General features: G+C 61.7%; 1 protein-coding gene across 1 annotated transcript in view; it reads left to right on the top strand.

Moving 5' to 3' along the window:
• Positions 1-23,667, top strand: part of PPFIA4 (PTPRF interacting protein alpha 4) — a 63,282-nt gene that overhangs the window by 10,702 nt on the left and 28,913 nt on the right. Inside the window, exons 3-12 of the mRNA XM_054395968.1 lie at positions 59-223; positions 1,762-1,836; positions 3,375-3,470; positions 3,863-4,084; positions 6,876-7,022; positions 9,204-9,338; positions 11,511-11,594; positions 13,963-14,094; positions 18,620-18,682; positions 20,612-20,703. Coding sequence (XP_054251943.1) covers positions 59-223; positions 1,762-1,836; positions 3,375-3,470; positions 3,863-4,084; positions 6,876-7,022; positions 9,204-9,338; positions 11,511-11,594; positions 13,963-14,094; positions 18,620-18,682; positions 20,612-20,703 — 1,211 coding nt within the window. The remainder of the gene's footprint in view (positions 1-58; positions 224-1,761; positions 1,837-3,374; positions 3,471-3,862; positions 4,085-6,875; positions 7,023-9,203; positions 9,339-11,510; positions 11,595-13,962; positions 14,095-18,619; positions 18,683-20,611; positions 20,704-23,667) is intronic.

Raw genomic sequence — 23,667 nt, 5'->3', positions numbered from 1 at the left:
CAGCTGGCACTGCCAGCCCCCGGGGGTGCTCACAGCCTCCTGCCTGCCCCTCCTGCAGCTCTTGCTGGAGCACCTGGAGTGCCTGGTGTCCAGGCATGAGAGGTCCCTCCGGATGACCGTGGTCAAGCGCCAGGCCCAGTCCCCCTCGGGGGTCTCCAGCGAGGTGGAGGTGCTGAAGGCTCTCAAGTCACTCTTTGAGCATCACAAAGCTCTGGATGAAAAGGTGAGAAGGCTGCTGGGACCTCTGCCAGCTCGCCCCAGGGCCAGCCCCTGCTCAGGGCTGACCTTAGCTCATAGATTCATGGAATGGGTTGGGTTGGAAGGGACCTCAAAGCTCATCCAGTGCCAACCCCCTGCCATGGGCAGGGACACCTCCCACCAGCCCAGCTTGCTCAAGGCCTCATCCAGCCTGGTCCTGAACACCTCCAGGGAGGGGACAGCCACAGCCTCCCTGGGCAACCTGTGCCAGTCTCTCCCCACCCTCACTCTCAACAATTTCTTCCTCCTCTCCAGTCTCCATCTCCCCTCTCCCAGCTCAAAGCCATTGTCCCTCATCCTGGCACTCCCAGCCCTTGGCCCAAGTCCCTCCCCAGCTCTCCTGGAGCCCCTTCAGGGCCTGCAAGGCTGCTCTAAGCTCTCCTTGGAGCCTTTTCTTCTGCAGGCTGAACAGCCCCAACCCTCCCAGCCTGTCCCCTGTTCTCTTCCTCATCTCCTCACCTTCTCCCAGCCTCCTCTTCCCTCATGCTGGATGCCATTGTTTGTGTTTCTTAGCTGGGTGGTGACCTGGGGGTCCCTCAGGAGAAAGATCTTGGGACCCCCAAAAGCTGCAGCATGCTTGTGTGAGGAGCTGGGGGGCTGCCAGGTGAATGATTGGGTTTGAGGCCACTGGGGATGGAGGATGTCCTCCCCTGGGTCACTCCTGTGCTGGTGGTGAGTGCTGGCATTTGGCTCCCTGGTTCAGTGCCTGCATTATGACTCTTGTTGTTCCTCCTAGTTCACTTGCCTCAAGCATCTCCTTCCCCTGACAAAAGGAATCTTCAAGCTGTCCTGGCCATCTCCAAGAGCCAGTTTGGCCCAGGGTGTTCCTCTCCAAAGTGCTTTCAGTCCCCCAAGCAATGGTCTGGAGAATCCCTGAGGCTGTGTCCTGGCTCTGAATCCAGCTGAGCCTGGCTGTTGGGCAGACACAGGATCACAGATCACAGATCACAGATCACAGATCACAGATGTTAGGGGTTGGAAGGGACCTCCAGACATCGTGCAGTCCAATCCCCTGCCAAAGCAGGAGCACAGAATCCAGCACAGCTCACACAGGAACACATCCAGACAGGGCTGGAAAGCCTCCAGAGAAGGAGACTCCACAACCACTCTGGGCAGCCTGCTCCAGGGCTCTGGGAGCCTCCCAGTGCAGAAGTTCCTCCTCATGTTGAGGTGGAACCTCCTGTGCTGCAGTTTCCATCCATTGCCTCTTGTGCTATCCCAGGGTGCAAGGAGCAGAGCCTGTCCATCCCCTCTTCTCCCTCTTGACCCCCTCAGATACTTATAAACATTTATTCAGTCCCCTCCCAGCCTTCCCCTCTCCAGCCTGAGCACCCCCAGGGCTCTCAGCCTCTCCTCACAGGGCAGTGCACCAGTCCCCCCAGCATGCTGGTAGCTCTCTGTTGGACTCTCTCCCACAGATGCCTGTCCCAAGAGGCTGGGAGCTCCCTCAGCCCATGGGCATGGATGAGGACTGAGCTTTCCCTTTGTGCCACACCTCTGCAGGTCAGGGAACGCTTGAGAGCAGCCCTGGAGCGAGTGGCGACCCTGGAGGAGCAGCTGGTGGATGCCCATCGGCAGGTAAGAGCTACCTGGGCAGCCCACCCTGGGTCCTTGCTGGGGCAACCACTGGGCTGGGACTGCTTCATGTCCTGGTGGTGACTTGCAGGTGGGATTGCTGAAGTGCCACCCCCAGTGGCCATGCAGGGCACAGAAATGACATCAGGGCAGCGCTGATGTGAGGTTTTCCTTCTGGAACTGCTGTTTGCAGGAGGGATTGTTGTGGTTGAGCAAACCTTGTACAAACCTTCTGGAGGTGCTGGTCTCACAGGCAAGGTCTCCTCTGGCCTTTGGGGGTTTGGTGTTCATCTCACTGCCAGGAGCAACCTGAGCTTGTGTCACTGCAGGGGGCGGAGAGGGACCTGGGAGGAGCAGCTGCTCCTCATGGGCAACCTAAACCTCCCCCAGTACAGCTTGAGGCCATTTCCTTTTGTCCTGTCCTTTGTTCCTTGGGAGCAGAGCCCAACCCCCACCTGGCTCCAGCCTCCCCCCAGGGAGCTGTAGAGAGCCATGAGGTCTCCCTCAGCCTCCTCTTCTCCAGGCTGCACACCCCCAGCTCCCTCAGCTGCTCCTCCCCAGCCCTCTTCTCCAGACCCTTCCCCAGCTCTGTTGCCCTTCTCTGGCCCTGCTCCAGCCTCTCAATGTCCTTCTTGGAGTGAGGAGCCCAGAACTGAACCCAGGACTCAAGCTGTGGCCTCAGCAGTGCCCAGCACACTGCTCCTGCTGCCCACACCATTGCTGCTCCAGCCCAGGCTTCTGGTGCCCTTCTTGCCCACCTGGGCACCCCCTGCCTCCTCTCCAGCTGCTGTCACCCAGCACCCCCAGGGCCTTTTCTGCTGGGTGGTTTCCAACCACTCTGCCCCAAGCCTGGAGCCTTCCTGGGGTTGTTGTGACCCAAGTGCAGCACCCAGCCCTTGGCCTTGGTGAACCTCACCCACTGGCCTCATCCCAGCCAGCCTGGCCAGGTGCCCCTGCAGAGCCTCCAGCCCTCCAGCAGCTCAACACTGCTGCCTCAGTGTTGCCTGCAGAGTGGCTGAGGGTGCCCCTGGTGCCCTCATGCACATCACTGGTGAAGATCTTGGACAGCCCCAGCCCTAGGACTGAGCCCTGGGGGCACCACTGCTGACAAGACACCAGCTGGATGCAGGGCTCAGGCCACCAGGGGCTCTCCAGGAAAGCCTGGGGCTCAGGTTGTGTGAGTGCCTGCAGCAGGCAGCTCTGTGCATCCCACCGGGACAGGCTCCATCCCCCTCCACAGATCCCTGCCTCCTCCTCCCCCAGTGCCTCCTCCTCCACCACTGCCTCCTCCTCCCCCAGTGCTTCCTCCTCCACCACTGCCTCCTCCTCCCCCAGTGCTTCCTCCTCACCCACTGCCTCCTTCTCCCTCACTGCCTCCTCTTCCCCCAGTGCCTCCAGTTCCTCCCCAGCCACAGGCACAGGTGGAGGAAGCCAGCAGGGCCTTGAGTGCCCCGGGGCTGACTTGCCCCCTGGCTGGCCCTGCTGCTCTCCTCTGCTCCCTCAGCCGTTCCTGGCACTCATGGAGCTGCCTTGGCATGCAGGTGGCCGTTCTGCAGCAGGGTGCCACACGGGAGGTCCCGGCAGGGGACAGGGACGAGAGGGAGCCCAAGGAGGCAGCACAGAAGCTTCCCTGGAAGGTGAGAGCCCAGAAACCTCTGCCCTGACCATGCTCACCCTGCCTGGTGTTCCTCCTACCCCCTTGCTGCTGGCTCCAGGGTGCAGATAATGTTTTTCCCTCTCCCAAGGGTCAAACCCTCTGGGCTAAGCCCTTCGTGGTGGGTCCAGACCGTTTCTGAGGGGAGGGGAACTTACCCTCCTGCTCCTAGGGGCTCTCCAGCCCTGTTCCATGGTGCCTGTGAGAAGCCACATCCCTGGCTGGTGGAGGCTGTTCTCAGGCTGTCCCAGAGCCCCATGGCCTCGCTCCCCACCACCCATGGTCCCTGCAGGGCCAGGATCCCCCCCGTCCAGCAGTGCCAGCCTGTGCCTGGGGGGCAGCCCGGGAGCCACCTCCTTCTCTGCTGCCTTGCAGAGGCTCTCCAACGGCTCTGTGCACCCGGAGGATGAGGCAGGGAGGGTGGTGGAGCTGCAGGAGCTCCTGGAGAAGCAGAACTTCGAAGTGGTGCAGGCCAAGGAGCGAATCTCTGCCCTGGCTGCCAGCGTGGCCGAGCTGGAGGAGGACCTGGGCACTGCCAGGAAGGATCTGCTCAAGTCGGAGGAGATGAGCAGCAAGTACCAGAGAGACCTCCGAGAGGTGAGGCACTGCCCCCCACTGCCCCCCCACTGCCCCCCCACTGCCCCTCTCACTGCCCCACACACTGCCCCTCTCACTGCCCCCCACTGCCCCCCACTGCCCCTCTCACTGCCCCCCACTGCCCCCCACTGCCCCCCCCACTGCCCCCCCACTGCCCCTCTCACTGCCCCCCACTGCCCCTCTCACTGCCCCCCCACTGCCCCCCCACTGCCCCCCCACTGCCCCTCTCACTGCCCCACACACTGCCCCCCACTGCCCCTCTCACTGCCCCTCTCACTGCCCCACACACTGCCCCCCACTGCCCCTCTCACTGCCCCCCCACTGCCCCTCTCACTGCCCCCCACTGCCCCCTCACTGCCCCCACACTGCCCCCCACTGCCCCTCACTGCCCCCCCACTGCCCCCCCACTGCCCCCCCACTGCCCCTCTCACTGCCCCCACACTGCCCCCCACTGCCCCTCTCACTGCCCCCCACTGCCCCCCACTGCCCCCCCACTGCCCCTCTCACTGCCCCCACACTGCCCCCCACTGCCCCTCACTGCCCCTCACTGCCCCCCACTGCCCCTCTCACTGCCCCCACACTGCCCCCCACTGCCCCTCTCACTGCCCCCCACTGCCCCCTCACTGCCCCCCACTGCCCCCTCACTGCCCCACACTGCCCCCACTGCCCCTCTCACTGCCCCACACTGCCCCCACTGCCCTCTCACTGCCCCCCACTGCCCCTCTCACTGCCCCCACACTGCCCCCCACTGCCCCTCTCACTGCCCCCCCACTGCCCCTCACTGCCCCACTGCCCCCACTGCCCCTCACTGCCCCCCACTGCCCCCTCACTGCCCCCACTGCCCCCTGCCCTCACTGCCCCCACACTGCCCCCTGCCCTCACTGCCCCCCACTGCCCCTCTCACTGCCCCCACTGCCCCTCACTGCCCCCCACTGCCCCCTGCCCTCACTGCCCCCCACTGCCCCCCCACTGCCCCCCACTGCCCCTCTCACTGCCCCCACACTGCCCCCCACTGCCCCTCTCACTGCCCCCCACTGCCCCCACTGCCCCCCACTGCCCCTCTCACTGCCCCCCACTGCCCCCCACTGCCCCTCTCACTGCCCCCCACTGCCCCTCTCACTGCCCCCACTGCCCCCCTGCCCTCCACTGCCCCCCACTGCCCCCTGCCCTCACTGCCCCCCACTGCCCCCCACTGCCCCCACTGCCCCTCTCACTGCCCCCACACTGCCCCCACTGCCCCTCTCACTGCCCCCCACTGCCCCTCACTGCCCCCCACTGCCCCCCACTGCCCCTCTCACTGCCCCTCTCACTGCCCCTCTCACTGCCCCCCCACTGCCCCTCTCACTGCCTCCCCACTGCCCCTCTCACTGCCCCCCACTGCCCTCTCACTGCCCCTCTCACTGCCCCTCTCACTGCCCCCCCACTGCCCCTCTCACTGCCCCTCTCACTGCCCCCACTGCCCCTCTCACTGCCCCTCTCACTGCCCCTCTCACTGCCTCCCCACTGCCCTCTCACTGCCCCCCACTGCCCCTCTCACTGCCCCTCCACTGCCCTCCACTGCCCCTCCACTGCCCCTCCACTGCCCCTCTCACTGCCCCTCTCACTGCCTCCCACTGCCCCTCTCACTGCCCCCCACTGCCCCTCTCACTGCCCCTCTCACTGCCCCTCTCACTGCCCCCCACTGCCCCTCTCACTGCCCCCCACTGCCCCTCTCACTGCCCCTCCACTGCCCCCACTGCCCCTCTCACTGCCCCCACTGCCCCTCCACTGCCCCTCTCACTGCCCCTCTCACTGCCCCTCCACTGCCCCTCTCACTGCCCCTCTCACTGCCCCTCCACTGCCCTCCACTGCCCTCCACTGCCCCTCCACTGCCCCCACTGCCCCTCTCACTGCCCCTCCACTGCCCCTCTCACTGCCCCCTCTCACTGCCCCACCACTGCCCCCACTGCCCTCCACTGCCCCTCCACTGCCCCTCTCACTGCCCCTCTCACTGCCCCTCTCACTGCCCCTCTCACTGCCCCCCACTGCCCCTCTCACTGCCCCTCTCACTGCCCCCTCTCACTGCCCCCCCACTGCCCCCTCTCACTGCCCCTCTCATTGCCCCTCTCACTGCCCCCTCTCACTGCCCCACACACTGCCCCTCTCACTGCCCCACACTGCCCTTCTCACTGCCCCTCTCACTGACCCTCTCACTGACTCTCTCACTGCCCCACACTGCCCTCTCACTGCCCCCTCACTGCCCCCTCACTGCCCCTCTCACTGCCCCCCCACTGCCCCTCTCACTGCCCCTCTCACTGCCTCCTGTCACTGCCCCTCTCACTGTCCCTCTCTCTGCCCCCTCTCACTCTCCCCTCTCACTCTCCCCTCTCACTCTCCCCTCTCACTGTCCCTCTCCCTGTCCCTCACCCAAGTCCATCAGCAGGACCTCCCTGGGGTTGGAAGCAGACACTGAGCTCCCCAGGAGTGCTGCAGCTCCAGGGCCCTGAGCTGTGTCCCTGCTGGAAGGACTTTCTGTGGCTGCCTGGCTCTTCCTCTCTCCCTCTCCCACTCTGCTGGCCCTCAGCCCCTCCTGAAGCAGGGCTCCCACTGCATGCCTGGAGCTGGAGCTGGGGCTGTGCCAGGCTTGCAGGAGCTGTGTGCCCAGCCCTGTTATCCCCAGCCTGACCCCCCCATGCCAGGCTGTGACACCCTCATGCCAGGCTGTGACACCCCATGCCAGGCTGTGGCACCCCCATGCCAGGCTGTGACACCCTCATGCCCAGCTGTGACTGCCAGCCCCATCTCTTGGCAGGCCCTGGCTCAGAAGGAGGACATGGAGGAGAGGATCACCACGCTGGAGAAACGTTACCTGGCAGCCCAGAGGGAGGCCACCTCCATCCATGACCTCAACGACAAGCTGGAGAGTGAGCTGGCGACCAAGGAGTCCCTGCACCGCCAGGTACCGCCGCCAGGGGCACCCAGCCTGTGCCCCCCACACCCAGCCTGTGCCTGCACCCAGCCTGTGCCCAGCACCCAGCCTGTGCCTGCACCCAGCCTGTGCCAGCACCCAGCCTGTGCCTGCACCCAGCCTGTGACCACCACCCAGCCTGTGCCAGCACCCAGCCTGAGCCCTGCACCCAGCCTGTGCCTGCACCCGGCCTGTGACCACCACCCAGCCTGTGCCCAGCACCCAGCCTGTGCCTGCACCCAGCCTGTGACCACCACCCAGCCTGTGCCAGCACCCAGCCTGAGCCCAGCACCCAGCCTGTGCCTGCACCCAGCCTGTGCCTGCACCCAGCCTGTGACCACCACCCAGCCTGTGCCCAGCACCCAGCCTGAGCCCAGCACCCAGCCTGTGCCTGCACCCAGCCTGTGCCTGCACCCAGCCTGTGCCCAGCACCCAGCCTGAGCCCTGCACCCAGCCTGTGCCTGCACCCAGCCTGTGCCCACCACCCAGCCTGTGCCCTTGCACCCAGCCTGAGCCCTGCACCCAGCCTGTGCCCACCACCCAGCCTGTGCCCTTGCACCCAGCCTGTGCCCTTGCACCCAGCCTGTGCCCTGCACCCAGCCTGTGCCTGCACCCAGCCTGAGCCCAGCACCCAGCCTGTGCCCTGCACCCAGCCTGTGCCCAGCACCCAGCCTGTGCCCTGCACCCAGCCTGTGCCTAGCACCCAGCCTGTGCCGGGCACCCAGCCTGTGCCTGCACCCAGCCTGTGCCCAGCACCCAGCCTGTGCCCTGCACCCAGCCTTTGCCCCCCACCCCTGCAGGCCTGGGAGGGACAGGGTGCCTGGGGCAGGAGGGCAAGCCCCATGCCAGGCTGCTTTCCTCATTCATGTTTGTAAAGCTGTGCAGGGGGAGTGCCCAGAGGCTGGAGCCAGGCTCTGCTAGGTGGTGCCCAATGCCAGCTCAAGGGGCAGTGGTGGATTTTGAGGCATAGGAAGTTCCATGGAAACAGGAGGGGATTGTCCTCCTCTGGTCCACTCTGCTGAGACCACACCTGGAGCTCTGTGTCCAGTTCTGGACCCTCTGTTCCAGGAAGGATCTGGAGGTGCTGGAAGGTGTCCAGAGAAAGGCCATGAGGATGAGCAGAGGGCTGGAGCTGCTCTGCTCACATCCCCCTGCTGGTCCCTCCAGGATCTGCCTCCCTGCTGCTCTGTGCCTGCTGCCCCCAGCCAGATCCAGCTGTGCCAGTGTGTCCAGGCCTTCAGCAGGTGCCTGAGTGGCTCTGGATAAAAAGCAGGACCCAACACATGGGGCTGGGTTCAAATTGCCACCCCAGGGATGGCACCTTCCAAAGGGACATCACCAGCTGCTGGCAATGGCTCCCCCAGAGAGACTCTCCAGGTGTTCTGAGGGCAAAAATGGTGCTGCCTGGCTGCCAGCACCTCCCAGGGTGGAGCACTGGGTCAGGCAGGTGCAAAGACATCTTCTGCCTGTTCCCCAGCTTAGATCTGCAAGTGCAAGAAGTCATGGACCTGTTGGAGTGTGACCAGAGGAGGCCACAGCAATGCTGGCAGGGCTGGAGCCCTCTGCTGGGAGCCAGGCTGAGAGAGTTGGGGTTGTGCAGCCTGGGGAGGAGAAGGCTCCCAGGAGACCTTCTGGTGGCCTTGCAGGATCTGAAGGGGGCTCCAGGAAAACTAGGGAGGGACTTTTGAGAGTGTCAGGGAGTGATAGGACTGGGGGGGATGGAACAAAACTAGAAATGAGTAGAGTCAGACTGGATGTTAGGAAGAAATTCTTCCCCATGAGGGTGGTGAGAGCCTGGCACAGGTTGCCCAGGGAGGTGGTGGAAGCCTCATCCCTGGAGGTGTTTGCAGTCAGGCTGGAGGTGGCTGTGAGCAACTTGCTGTGGTGTGAGGTGTCCCTGCCCATGGCAGGGGGGTTGGGACTGGCTGAGCCTTGAGGTCCCTTCCAACCCTGACAATTTTCCCTGTGAGGGGGACAGAGCCTGGAGCAGGCTGCCCGGGGTGGGGTTGTGGAGTTTCCCTCTCTGGAGCTGTTCCAACCCCACCTGGATGTGTCCCTGTGTGCCCTGCCCTGGGTGCCCCTGCTCTGGCAGGGGGGTTGGACTGGATGATGTTTGGAGGTCCCTTCCAGCCCCTAACATTACTTCTGTGGTGCTGTGCCCCTGTCCCACAGTGTGAGGAGAAGGCCAGGCACCTGCAGGAGCTGCTGGAGCTGGCGGAGCAGAAGCTGCAGCAGACGATGCGCAAGGCGGAGACCCTGCCCGAGGTGGAGGCGGAGCTGGCCCAGCGCATCGCTGCCCTCACCAAGGCAAGCCTGGGGCACCAGGGCCACCACGGGGGGCAGGAGGCAGGGGGAGAGGCAGGTCTGGCCACCCACCCTGCAGCAATGGAGCCCCTGGCAGGCCCAAGCCACCCTGCTCTCCTGCCCAGCCTCTAGGCTCTGCGTTTCTCTGCATCCCCCACCCTGCAGGGACAATGTTCCTGAAGCTCCCTCTGCATCCCTGACCCTGCAGGGACAATGTTCATGAAGCTCCCTCTGCATCCCTGACCCTGCAGGGACAATGTTCCTGAAGCTCCCTCTGCATCCCCCACCCTGCAGGGACAATGTTCATGAAGCTCCCTCTGCATCCCTGACCCTGCAGGGACAATGTTCATGAAGCTCCCTCTGCATCCCCCACCCTGCAGGGACAATGTTCATGAAGCTCCCTCTGCATCCCTGACCCTGCAGGGACAATGTTCCTGAAGCTCCCTCTGCATCCCCCACCCTGCAGGGACAATGTTCATGAAGCTCCCTCTGCATCCCTGACCCTGCAGGGACAATGTTCATGAAGCTCCCTCTGCATCCCCCACCCTGCAGGGACAATGTTCATGAAGCTCCCTCTGCATCCCCCACCCTGCAGGGACAATGTTCCTGAAGCTCCCTCTGCATCCCTGACCCTGCAGGGACAATGTTCCTGAAGCTCCCTCTGCATCCCCCACCCTGCAGGGACAATGTTCCTGAAGCTCCCTCTGCATCCCCCACCCTGCAGGGACAATGTTCCTGAAGCTCCCTCTGCATCCCCCACCCTGCAGGGACAATGTTCCTGAAGCTCCCTCTGCATCCCCCACCCTGCAGGGACAATGTTCCTGAAGCTCCCTCTGCATCCCCCACCCTGCAGGGACAATGTTCCTGAAGCTCCCTCTGCATCCCCCACCCTGCAGGGACAATGTTCATGAAGCTCCCTCTGCATCCCTGACCCTGCAGGGACAATGTTCATGAAGCTCCCTCTGCATCCCCCACCCTGCAGGGACAATGTTCCTGAAGCTCCCTCTGCATCCCCCACCCTGCAGGGACAATGTTCCTGAAGCTCCCTCTGCATCCCCCACCCTGCAGGGACAATGTTCATGAAGCTCCCTCTGCATCCCCCACCCTGCAGGGACAATGTTCCTGAAGCTCCCTCTGCATCCCCCACCCTGCAGGGACAATGTTCCTGAAGCTCCCTCTGCATCCCCCACCCTGCAGGGACAATGTTCCTGAAGCTCCCTCTGCATCCCCCACCCTGCAGGGACAATGTTCATGAAGCTCCCTCTGCATCCCTGACCCTGCAGGGACAATGTTCATGAAGCTCCCTCTGCATCCCCCACCCTGCAGGGACAATGTTCATGAAGCTCCCTCTGCATCCCTGACCCTGCAGGGACAATGTTCATGAAGCTCCCTCTGCATCCCCCACCCTGCAGGGACAATGTTCATGAAGCTCCCTCTGCATCCCCCACCCTGCAGGGACAATGTTCCTGAAGCTCCCTCTGCATCCCCCACCCTGCAGGGACAATGTTCATGAAGCTCCCTCTGCATCCCCCACCCTGCAGGGACAATGTTCATGAAGCTCCCTCTGCATCCCCCACCCTGCAGGGACAATGTTCCTGAAGCTCCCTCTGCATCCCCCACCCTGCAGGGACAATGTTCCTGAAGCTCCCTCTGCATCCCCCACCCTGCAGGGACAATGTTCCTGAAGCTCCCTCTGCATCCCCCACCCTGCAGGGACAATGTTCATGAAGCTCCCTCTGCATCCCCCACCCTGCAGGGACAATGTTCATGAAGCTCCCTCTGCAGGGACCCTGCACTCATGGTGTTTGCTCCCTTCCCTCAGCACCTTTCTTCCAGAGGTGGCTCTGCCACTCTGAGTGACCTTCAGCTTTTGTTGGCACCATTCTGGGGTGAGGAGGAGGAGGAAGGACCCAGGCTGGAGGTTGCAGGAGGGAGATGTGGACAGGGACAGCCTTGCCCATGCCAGGTGCTGGAACAGGTTCCAGGTCCCTCTCAGAGCAGCTCCATCTCCATCACCTTGCTTTGGGCCCACAGCACCCAGTGAGGCATGGCAGGGGGCAGGCAGAGGAGAGGTTGCTGTGTCCTGGGGAAGGATGTGGGGATGGAGGGAGGGATCCTGGAGGTGCTCATGGTTTTGGGGAACACCACCCCAGAGGGCTGCTCTGCTTTTCCCAGGCAGAAGAGAGGCATGGGAGCATCGAGGAGCACCTGAGGCAGCTGGAGAGCCAGCTGGAGGAGAAGAACCAGGAGCTGGCCAGGGTAAGTGCTGCTCAGCATGGATGGGGGAGCCCTGGCAGGTCCTCATCCAGCCTTGACTCTGCCTTGGTGGGCACACCATGAATCAGGGAATCATTTAGGTTGGAAAAGACCTTCCAGACCATCAAGTCCAACCACTACTCTACCAAGCCACATCCCCAAGCACCACATCTACACAGCTTTGAAACCCCTCCCCCAGCTCCCTGGGCAGCCTGACCTCCCTTTTTCCTCATGTCCAGGCTTGCTGCTGGGTTTGCTGCTGCCCCAGAAGGCAGGGTGGGAAGATGATCCTGGTTAATCCTTTCCCATCCAGGACCCCTCAAACTAGAGTCACCCAGGAGCTTGTGACACTCCCTGCTGGGATTTCCTCCTTCCCAGAAGGGAAGCAGCATGGGAAGAGGATCCTGGTTAATCCTTTCCCATCCAGGACCCCTCCCACTAGAATCACCCAGGAGCTTGTGACTCTCTTTCCTCCTTCCCAGAAGGGAAGCACACCACAGCCACTCCTCTCCCAGCATCACCTCCTGGGGCAAGCTGGGACCCCAAATGCAGGGCAGAGGGAGAGGCTCCAGCAGCTTGTCCCCTGAGCCTGGATCAGCAGCAGGATGGGAGCCATGGGTGCTGGCAGCAAGAGGTGCTGCCCCTCAAAGAGTCAGGGATGTGCTGATAGGTGACAGGACACAGTCCCTGCTGAGCTCCTCAGGCAGGGGCTGGGCTGTCCATGCAGGAGGCTGTGATGCCCTTTGCTGGAGCTGCCCAGGTGGCACTGCAGCAGTGTCCCTGTGGAAGCTCCTGGGTGTATTTGCCCAGGGCAGAGAGATGTTTGCAGATCCAGAGAACTGGCAGCCTTGGGGGGCTGGGATGTGTCCCACTGGGGCTGCCCCTGGCAGCTTGCCCAGGGAGGTTGTGGAGGCCTCCTCCCTTGGGGGTGCTCAAGGGCAGGTTGGATGAAGCCTTGGGCAACCTGGGTGTGGTGGGTTGAAAACCATCACAGTGGGGGAGTTGAGAGGTGTCCCTGCCTATGCCAGGGGGGTGGAGTAGATGACCTCTGAGGTCCCTTCCAACCTGAGCCATTCTAGGACTCTAGGTGCACAGGAGAAGCTTTCTTTAAGGGCAGGCAGGACCCCTGTGGGTGCTGCTTCCCCCCTGCTCATCCTTGGCTGAGGAATGGCAGAGCCCAGCAGAGCCCCAGTGGAAGGTCTGATTGGTGCTCAGGGCTCAGTGCTGAGGCCACTTCTGTTTGGTAACTTCATCAAAGATCTGGGTGAGGGCATCAAGGCCACCCCTCAGTCAGTTCGATGATGACACCAAGGTAGGCAGCAGTGTTGAGCTGCTGGAGGCTTGGAGGCTCTGCAGGGGCACCTGGCCAGGCTGGATCCATGGGATGAGGGCAGTGGGATGAGGATCAACAAGGCCAAGGGCTGAGTCCTGCTCTTGGGTCACAACAACCCCAGGAAGGATCCAGGCTTGGGGCAGAGTGGATGGAAACTGCCCAGCAGAAAAGGACCTGGGGGTGCTGGGTGACAGCAGCTGGAGATGAGGCAGGGGGTGCCCAGGTGGGCAAGAAGGGCACCAGCAGCCTGGCCTGGAGCAGCAATGGTGTGGGCAGCAGGAGCAGGGCAGGGATTGTGCCCCTGGGCTGGGCACTGGGGAGGCCACAGCTTGAGTCCTGGGTTCAGTTTTGGGCTCCTCACTCCCAGAAGGACATTGAGAGGCTGGAGCAGGGCCAGAGAAGGGCAACAGAGCTGGGGAAGGGTCTGGAGAAGAGGGCTGGGGAGGAGCAGCTGAGGGAGCTGGGGGTGTGCAGCCTGGAGAAGAGGAGGCTGAGGGAGACCTCATTGCTCTCTGCAGCTCCTGAGAGGAGGCTGGAGCCAGGTGGGGGTTGGGCTCTGCTCCCCAGTGTCAGGTGATGGAAGGAGAGGAAATGGCCTGAAATTGTGCCAGGGGAGGGTTAGGTTGGAGAGGAGGAAAAATTTCTTTGCTGGAGGAGTGAACAAGTGACAGGATGAGAAGAAACAGCCTGAAGTTTCACCAGGAAAGGAACAATTTCTTCCCCTGGAGACCTGTCCAGGCCTGGCCCAGGCTGCCCAGGGCAGTGGTGGATTCCCCATCCCTGGAGGGGTTTCCAAGCCCTGGAGCTGTGGTTCAGTGGTGCCCTGGCAGTGCTTGGCTTAAGGCTTGGACTCCACGACCTGAAAGCTCTTTTCTAACCAAAACAATTCCACATTTGTATGATTCATCCCCAAAACCCGAGCCTGCTGGGTCAGCTCTGCCACCAGCAGCAGGCAGAGGATGGGAGGAGGTCCCTGAGGCCCGGGGGCAGGAGGAGCAGGCTCCCTGCCCTGCCATGGCTGTGCTGTGTGCCTTGCAGGCTCGCCAGAGGGAGAAGATGAACGAGGAGCACAACAAGAGGCTGTCAGACACCGTGGACAGGCTGCTGAGCGAGTCCAACGAGAGGCTGCAGCTGCACCTCAAGGAGAGGATGGCAGCCTTGGAGGAGAAGGTAGTGCCTGGAGGGCAGGGGCTCCTCTGTGGGGCTGCCCAGGAGGGTCGAGGGGTCTGCAGCCCACCCCAGCACGGAGCCTCAGGCAGCTGCAGCACAGGGGGTTGGAAGTGCCTGTGCAGGGCTGGAGAAATGTCCACCTGCAGGATGCCAGCTGGGTGCTGGGGCTGGTGGGAGCACCCCTGCCTCCAGCCAGCCCTCACCCACAAAGACTCACTCTCCACCTTCCACCTCCAGCAGCAGGATTTGGCCTGCTCCATTCCCTTGCTGCCCTGTGTCTCCTCCAGCATAGCCTCAACTGCAGCCTGCACTCAGTCCTCAGAGCAAACCCTGCTGCATCCTGCAGGGGAGAATGCAGCCTTCACCCTCTCCCTGCAGCCTTCACCCTGTCCAAGCAGCCTTCACCCTCTCCACTCAGCCTTCACCCTCTCCCTGCAGCCTTCACCCTGTCCAAGCAGCCTTCACCCTCTCCACTCAGCCTTCACCCTCTCCCTGCAGCGTTCACCCTCTCCAAGCAGCCTTCACCCTCTCCCTGCAGCCTTCACCCTGTCCAAGCAGCCTTCACCCTCTCCCTGCAGCCTTCACCCTCTCCCTGCAGCCTTCACCCTCTCCAAGCAGCCTTCACCCTCTCCCTGCAGCCTTCACCCTCTCCCTGCAGCCTTCACCCTCTCCAAGCAGCCTTCACCCTCTCCCTGCAGCCTTCACCCTCTCCACTCAGCCTTCACCCTCTCCAAGCAGCCTTCACCCTCTCCCTGCAGCCTTCACCCTCTCCAAGCCACCTCTCCCTGCAGCCTTCACCCTCTCCACTCAGCCTTCACCCTCTCCCTGCAGCCTTCACCCTCTCCACTCAGCCTTCACCCTCTCCCTGCAGCCTTCACCCTCTCCCTGCAGCCTTCACCCTCTCCAAGCAGCCTTCACCCTCTCCCTGCAGCCTTCACCCTCTCCACTCAGCCTTCACCCTCTCCACTCAGCCTTCACCCTCTCCAAGCAGCCTTCACCCTCTCCCTGCAGCCTTCACCCTCTCCACTCAGCCTTCACCCTCTCCACACAGCCTTCACCCTCTCCAAGCAGCCTTCACCCTCTCCATGCAGCCTTCACCCTCTCCCTGCAGCCTTCACCCTCTCCACTCAGCCTTCACCCTCTCCAAGCAGCCTTCACCCTCTCCCTGCAGCCTTCACCCTCTCCACACAGCCTTCACCCTCTCCCTGCAGCCTTCACCCTCTCCACTCAGCCTTCACCCTCTCCAAGCAGCCTTCACCCTCTCCCTGCAGCCTTCACCCTCTCCACACAGCCTTCACCCTCTCCCTGCAGCCTTCACCCTCTCCCTGCAGCCTTCACCCTCTCCACACAGCCTTCACCCTCTCCCTGCAGCCTTCACCCTCTCCACACAGCCTTCACCCTCTCCCTGCAGCCTTCACCCTCTCCACTCAGCCTTCACCCTCTCCATGCAGCCTTCACCCTCTCCATGCAGCCTTCACCCTCTCCCTGCAGCCTTCACCCTCTCCACTCAGCCTTCACCCTCTCCACTCAGCCTTCACCCTCTCCCTGCAGCCTTCACCCTCTCCACTCAGCCTTCACCCTCTCCCTGCAGCCTTCACCCTCTCCATGCAGCCTTCACCCTCTCCATGCAGCCTTCACCCTCTCCCTGCAGCCTTCACCCTCTCCACACAGCCTTCACCCTCTCCCTGCAGCCTTCACCCTCTCCAAGCAGCCTTCACCCTCTCCCTGCAGCCTTCACCCTCTCCACTCAGCCTTCACCCTCTCCCTGCAGCCTTCACCCTCTCCACTCAGCCTTCACCCTCTCCCTGCAGCCTTCACCCTCTCCACTCAGCCTTCACCCTCTCCCTGCAGCCTTCACCCTCTCCACTCAGCCTTCACCCTCTCCACTCAGCCTTCACCCTCTCCAATCAGCCTTCACCCTCTCCACTCAGCCTTCACCCTCTCCCTGCAGCCTTCACCCTCTCCACTCAGCCTTCACCCTCTCCCTGCAGCCTTCACCCTCTCCACTCAGCCTTCACCCTCTCCACTCAGCCTTCACCCTCTCCCTGCAGCCTTCACCCTCTCCCTGCAGCCTTCACCCTCTCCCTGCAGCCTTCACCCTCTCCACTCAGCCTTCACCCTCTCCCTGCAGCCTTCACCCTCTCCACTCAGCCTTCACCCTCTCCATGCAGCCTTCACCCTCTCCACTCAGCCTTCACCCTCTCCATGCAGCCTTCACCCTCTCCACTCAGCCTTCACCCTCTCCCTGCAGCCTTCACCCTCTCCATGCAGCCTTCACCCTCTCCACTCAGCCTTCACCCTCTCCCTGCAGCCTTCACCCTCTCCCTGCAGCCTTCACCCTCTCCACTCAGCCTTCACCCTCTCCACTCAGCCTTCACCCTCTCCCTGCAGCCTTCACCCTCTCCACTCAGCCTTCACCCTCTCCACTCAGCCTTCACCCTGTCCCTGCAGCCTTCACCCTGTCCCTGCAGCCTTCACCCTCTCCACTCAGCCTTCACCCTCTCCACTCAGCCTTCACCCTCTCCCTGCAGCCTTCACCCTCTCCACTCAGCCTTCACCCTCTCCACTCAGCCTTCACCCTCTCCATGCAGCCTTCACCCTCTCCCTGCAGCCTTCACCCTCTCCACTCAGCCTTCACCCTCTCCACTCAGCCTTCACCCTCTCCACACAGCCTTCACCCTCTCCCTGCAGCCTTCACCCTCTCCCTGCAGCCTTCACCCTCTCCCTGCAGCCTTCACCCTCTCCACTCAGCCTTCACCCTCTCCACACAGCCTTCACCCTCTCCCTGCAGCCTTCACCCTCTCCCTGCAGCCTTCACCCTCTCCACTCAGCCTTCACCCTCTCCACTCAGCCTTCACCCTCTCCATGCAGCCTTCACCCTCTCCCTGCAGCCTTCACCCTCTCCACTCAGCCTTCACCCTCTCCACTCAGCCTTCACCCTCTCCAAGCAGCCTTCACCCTCTCCCTGCAGCCTTCACCCTCTCCCTGCAGCCTTCACCCTCTCCACACAGCCTTCACCCTCTCCATGCAGCCTTCCTCCTCACCCCTGCCCATCACCTCCACACTCTGCCTCAGCCCCTCTCAGTCCCCCAGGCCCAGCCTGTTTTGCCTCCTCCAAGCCAGGGCAGAGTCCATGAGCAGCCTCCCAACTCCCACCCTGCTGCTCCTGGAGCTGAGCTCCCCTCTGCGGAGCCAGCTGGAGCTGCTGCTGCCCCAGTTCAGCTGTGGGGGTGAGGATGGACCTGGCAGTGCCAGTGGGAGCTCAGCCCTTCACAGTTCACCTCTCCTGGGGTTCCTGCAGGGACTAAGCTCCCCTTTGGGAGTCAGAGCACGGAGGGCTCACATCCCCCTGCTGGTCCCTCCAGGATCTGCCTCCCTGCTGCTCTGTGCCTGCTGCCCCCAGCCAGATCCAGCTGTGCCAGTGTGTCCAGGCCTTCAGCAGGTGCCTGAATGGCTCTGGATAAAAAGCAGGACCCAACACATGGGGCTGGGTTCAAATTGCCACCCCAGGAATGGCACCTTCCAAAGGGACATCACCTGCTCCCCAGCCAGCTGCTGGCAATGGTTCCCCCAGAGAGACTCTCCAGGTCTTCCTTGGGCAAAAATGTGACCCAGAGTGGAGCACTGGGTCAGGCAGGTGCAAAGACATCTTCTGCCTGTTCCCCAGCTTAGATCTGCAAGTGCAAGAAGTCATGGACCTGTTGGAGTGTGACCAGAGGAGGCCACAGCAATGCTGGCAGGGCTGGAAGGGCTCTGCTGGGAGGCCAGGCTGAGAGAGTTGGGGTTGTGCAGCCTGGGGAGGAGAAGGCTCCAGGGAGACCTTCTGATGGCCTTGCAGTGCTCCAAGGGACCTGGAAGGAAGCTGGGGATAGAGATTTGAGCAGGGTCTGTTGGGACAGGACAAGGGAGGATGGTTTGGAACTAAAAGAGGCAGATTGAGAGTGGAGAGAAGGGAGAAATGTTTGCCCCTGAGGGTGGGGAGAGCCTGGCCCAGGCTGCCCAGAGAGGTGAGAGCTGCCCCATGGCTGGCACCACTGCAGGTCAGGTTGTTTGGGGCTGTGAGCAACCTGCTGTGGTTGGGGCTGTCCCTGGGGACTGCAGGGGGTGGGACTGGAGGAGCTTGGAAGGTCCCTTCCCACCCAAAGCACTCCATCATTCCATGATACTCAGACATTTGGCCCTTGATCCAGGTGCTGGAGCAGCTGATCTCCTCTCAAACACCTTTCCTAACCTTCAAGGGCTGCCCAACAAACCTCTCCTCACCCCTGGTCCTCCCTGGCCATGGTGTGGGCAGGAGCTGGGCTGTGGCAGCCCTGCTTGTGGAGCAGGAGGTTGGCAGAGCTGAGCAGTCTGTGCACAGCCAGGTGAGGAGCAGAGCAGGGAGCCATGGCCAGGGTCCTACCAGGTGTCCATCACACTGCAGCAGTTCCATCCCTGGCAGAGGCCCTGTGGCCTTTTCTTTCTGAGTGGTCTCTTTCTCTTTCCTGTTTTTGTTCCCTTTTCCCTGGTGGTTGGTTTTGCACAGAACACTTTGTTACAAGAGCTGGAAAATACCCAAAAGCAGATCGAGGAGCACCAGCATGACAAGGTAAAGGCTGCTGCAGGGAGCCTGCTCTGCTCACTCCTCCTCCTCACTCCTAACCCCTGCCCAGGGCTGCTGGCACCTCCTCAAATGCCCCTAGTTTCTTAGGAGCTTGCATCCCAAAGCTCCCAGCAGCAGGAGGCCACAGGCTGACCCAAGGCTGGATGGAAGCTGCCACTAACCCCCCTGGAGCCCCCCAGTTTGGTTCCCCACCAGGCATGTTCAGTCCCATCCATGTTTCTGTCACACTCAGCCATCCCTGACCCCTAACAGGGACAGCAGCAAAGCCAAGGTGGCTTCCCCCATGTGTCTCCAGGGGGGTTTGCTCCACTTCTCTTTAGTGCTGCTCAGACAGCTGTGACCCCTGCACCCCCAAAGCTTTCTCAACCCCCTGACTCCAGCCAGGGCTGGGGCTGTTCCATGCCCACCTTGCAGAAGGCCCTGGAGGTCTTCACACCTTCCCTGCTCTCAGCTAAAGCATCTCAGTAGGGTCTACACCACAAGTCCACCTGGGCCTGTGGTGGGAAGCTTGAGGGTTGCAGCTCTTTGAAGCAGGAGGAGCTTTTGGGGTGTGCACTATGCCCCTGCATGGCTGGGGGTTGCTTTTCCCTTCACCCAGGATCTTGCTGTGCCACAGGTGAGGAGGTGCAGGCCCTGCTCGCTCTCCCTAGCCATGGCTGCTCAGCTCAGAGCCTTGCATGGTGCTGCCTGCATGCTACCCACCCCAGCTCAGCCTGCCTGCCCTCAGGGCTGCATCCTGCCCTGCCTGATGGATCCCAACCTCCCCTGCCTGCCCTCTGCCTCCCTCCTCACATCTCCACAGGGCAGCACTTGGTGCCAGCTCCCTACCAGGATGGGGCTGGCAGCAGGAGGGATGAGGTCACCATCCAGTGTGACCCAAGGGGGCAAGAAGGCCAATGGCATCCTGGCCTGGGTCAGGAGCAGTGTGGGCAGCAGGAGCAGGGAACTCATCCTGCCCTGTGCTCAGCACTGGTTAGACCACAGCTTGAGTGCTGTGTCCAGTGCTGGGCTCCTCAGTTTGAGAAAGATGTTGAGATGCTGGAAGGTGTCCAGAGAAGGGCAATGAGGCTGGGGAGGGGTCTGGGGAGGGGTCTGGGGCACAAGGCTGGGGAGGGGTCTGGAGCACAAGGCTGGGGAGGGGTCTGGGGCACAAGGCAGTGGAGGGGTCTGGGGCACAAGGCTGGGGAGGGGTCTGGGGCACAGCCCTGTGAGCAGAGGCTGAGGGAGCTGGGGGTGTTCAGCCTGGAGAAGAGGAGGCTCAGGGCAGACCTCATTGCTCTCCACAACTCCCTGAAGGGAGGCTGCAGCCAGGGGGGGTTGGGCTCTGCTCCCAGGCAAGCAGTGACAGGAGGAGAGGACACAGCCTCAAGCTGCCCCAGGGGAGGTTTAGGTTTAGGCTTGGTCTTAGCAAGAAGTTCTTCCGAGACTGAGAAATTGCCCTTGGGTTGTGCTGCCCAGGGAGGGGTTGATGTCCTGGAGGTGCTTAAGAAGAGCCTGGCTGAGGCACTTGGAGCCATGCTCTGCTGGGGTGGTTAGGGTTGGGTGATCAGTTTGCACTTGAATGATCTTGGAGGTCTCTTCCAACCTGGCTGATTCTGTGGAGCCAAAGCAGAGCATCCTGATGGGACCAATCCTCCTCCATCTCCCAGCAGCATCTCTTGCAGCATGCCAGTGTCTGCCTGGCCTGTGCCCAGCACCACCCCAGCACCACCCCAGCACCACCATCCCCCCTCTCCTGCATGAGACGTTTCTCATCCCGTGTGTCCAAGGTGCTTTGACCCTGGGATGGGGATTTTTTTTTCTGAGGGAATACAACCCTGGTGTGATGCTTTAGAGGCTGTGGCTTGCCCCAGAGCTGGCTGCTCCCCAGGGCAGAGCCAAGCCCTGGCTGTCTCTTGTCTCCCCCCCGAGCAGCGGCGGCTCTCTGATGAGATCGACAAGCTCCGGCTGGAGGTGGAGCAGCTCAAGACCAGGAGTGGGACATTCGTGGAGAGTGTCCATGCAAGGTAAGAGCCTCCTGCCAACCCCCCTGCCAGCCTGCCCACACCCATGGCTTGCAGCCTGTCTGGCTTTCAGGGCTCCAAAGTGGTGCTTGCATCAGGTGCTTCTGGTTTCACCCAGCCTGGGGACTTGGTAGGGACAGGGAAATGCAGCTGCTGAGAGCAGAGGGCACCTGAGCAGCCTCAGCATGGAGCTGCAGCCATCACCAGGCATGGGGCAGAGAGTCACAGAGTCATGGAATGCTCTGGGTTGGAAGGGGCCTTAGGGGTCATTCAGTTCCAAGCCCCCTGCTATGGGCAGGGACACTTCCCACCAGCCCAGGTTGCTCCAGGACTCATCCAGCCTGGCCTTGAACAGCTCCAGGGAGGGGACAGCCACAGCATCCCTGGGCAGCTTGTTCCAGTGTCTCCCCACTCTCACTGCCAAGAATCTGTCCTGGGATGAGACACAGGCCCAGCCCAACTGAATGGCCCCAAATCTGCTCTTCCAAGGGCAAACCCCCACTGGGCATTGGTTCTTTTTCTGCACAGAGGGCTCAGGGTGTAATTTGCTGTGGGAGGTGATGCTCACCCAAACCCCTCCCCCTCAGGAAAGGTGGCACAAAGCCCCAGGGCCCTGGTGGCTCTTTTGGCCATGCCTCCATGGAGCAAGAGAGGCAGACAGCCTGGTAAGGATGGAGCTGATGTTCTGGGGATGGGCTGCTGGAGGAGAAGGAGCCTGATTTGAAGTGTTGCAGGCACAGGAGAATGACCTCCCCCTGTTTTTCCCTTCCTCTCTACAATGGTCTTCCCACACACTTTCATTTGATGTCAGCTGGGAGACTGAGAGCTTCCAGCCCAGAGCATCCTGAGGAGAGGTGAGTCCATCAGGGATGAGTGCTGCAAGAAACCAGGGAGTTAGAAAATGAGGAAGCCAGCATGAGCTGTCCCCACCCCACCCTGCTGCTGCACCTGCCTGGAGACCACATCTTCACCTGAGCACTTTGGGGTGGGCAAGAGGCAGCAAAGGATCAAGGAGAGCAAGCACCAGTGGGGAAAATCCACCTCTGGGGAAGGCTGCAGCAGCTGGAGAGGAGCCAGTGGAACCAGTCTCAGACCTGGCAGCAGCTGTGGGAGAGAAGGGAGAAGTCCTGAAGGCCTCATATCTGTACTGAAGAGAAGAAATGAGGAGAGTGAAGAAGAGCTTGTGAGGATGAAGGACAGCTGAGCACCAGAGGAGTGCCTGGAGCAGGTGTCTGGGTCTGTAAGAGCAGGAAGGACCTTTTGTTATTTTGTTGTGATTTCTTAGAGGAAAAAAAATCAGCAGAAAGCTGGAGTTACAGGGGCCAGAATCATCCCTCAGCTGAAACCTCAGCTGAAACCTCAGCCTTTGCCTAAGGCTCCTTTTGAGCTCAGGAGCAGCTGGTCAGTGGCTCCACAGCTTCAGTTCTCCCCAAACTTGGGCTGTACCTTCTTCTGCAAACACCAAAGTGCCCCCAAGCCAAGCTGCTGGTGTTAGAGGTTGCACCTGGGCTTGGTGGGATGCTGGGGTGAGGAGCCCAGGACTGTGTCTGCACTGGCAACCAGAGCTAACCATGGTAGGAAACCATTGATCTGCCTTGGGCCACTGCTTTGGGCATCCTAAATCAAAGCCTCCTGCTTTGACAGTGCACCTGGGGAGTGTGACCCTGCTCAGCTGCATGGCTGAGTCTTCAGGGTGAGGAGGAGCAACCAGGCAAGGTGGAGACAAGCAGCAAGGGCCACCAGTGGCAAAAAGTGGCCTCATGTCCAGCAGCAGCCTCTGCATTGCTCTGCCTGAGCTGTGCCTGCTCCTCAGCTCCAGCCTGAGCATGGAGGAGGATGAAGTCCCAGCTTGTTCCTGCTGGGAGATCTCAACTCATGTCCTCACACCTGGAAGATCCAATGGGATTTTGTTCAGCAGGGTTGGGGTTTTTTACCTTCATGAAAACGTTGAGGGAAACCTAAAAAGGAGGAGAAAATCTCCCTGAGTGGCTCCTGGTCTGTACCATGGGGATGGAGAAGAGGCACAAGGCCATGATGGGAGGTGGGAGGTGTTCTCAGGAGGGAAGCACAGAAGGGGACTGCTCAGCAATGGCTTCACCCAAGCCCAGAAGGGGACTGCTCAGCAATGGCTTCACCCAAGCCCAGAAGGGGACTGCTCAGCAATGGCTTCATCCAAGCCCAGAAGGGAACTGCTCAGTCCATGGCTTCATCCCAAGCCCAGAAGGGAACTGCTCAGCAATGGCTTCACCCAAGCCCAGAAGGGAACTGCTCAGCAATGGCTTCACCCAAGCCCAGAAGGGGACTGCTCAACAATGGCTTCATCCCAGGCCAGAAGGGGACTGCTCAGCAATGGCTTCATCCAAGCCCAGAAGGGGACTGCTCAGCAATGGCTTCACCCAAGTCCAGAAGGGGACTGCTCAGCAATGGCTTCATCCCAGGCCAGAAGGGAACTGCTCAGTCCATGGCTTCATCCCAGCCCAGAAGGGAACTGCTCAGCAATGGCTTCATCCCAGGCCAGAAGGGAACTGCTCAGTCCATGGCTTCATCCCAGGCCAGAAGGGAACTGCTCAGCAATGGCTTCACCCAAGCCCAGAAGGGGACTGCTCAGCAATGGCTTCATCCCAGCCCAGAAGGGAACTGCTCAGCAATGGCTTCACCCAAGCCCAGAAGGGGACTGCTCAGCAATGGCTTCATCCCAGGCCAGAAGGGGACTGCTCAGCAATGGCTTCATCCAAGTCCAGAAGGGGACTGCTCAGCAATGGCTTCATCCCAGGCCAGAAGGGGACTGCTCAGCAATGGCTTCATTCAAGTCCAGAAGGGGGCTGCTCAGTCCATGGCTCCATCCAAGCCCAGAAGAACACTGCTCAGCCCAAGGCTTCATCCCAGGCCAGAAGGAGACTCCTCTGCAATGGCTTCATCCCAGACCCACTGCACACTTTTGGCCAGACCTGGCTGGTTCTGCAGCAA

The sequence above is a fragment of the Indicator indicator genome, chromosome 35 (genome assembly GCF_027791375.1).
Source record: "Indicator indicator isolate 239-I01 chromosome 35, UM_Iind_1.1, whole genome shotgun sequence".
NCBI lineage: Eukaryota > Metazoa > Chordata > Aves > Piciformes > Indicatoridae > Indicator > Indicator indicator.
This window is presented reverse-complemented; position numbering and strand designations above follow the sequence as displayed.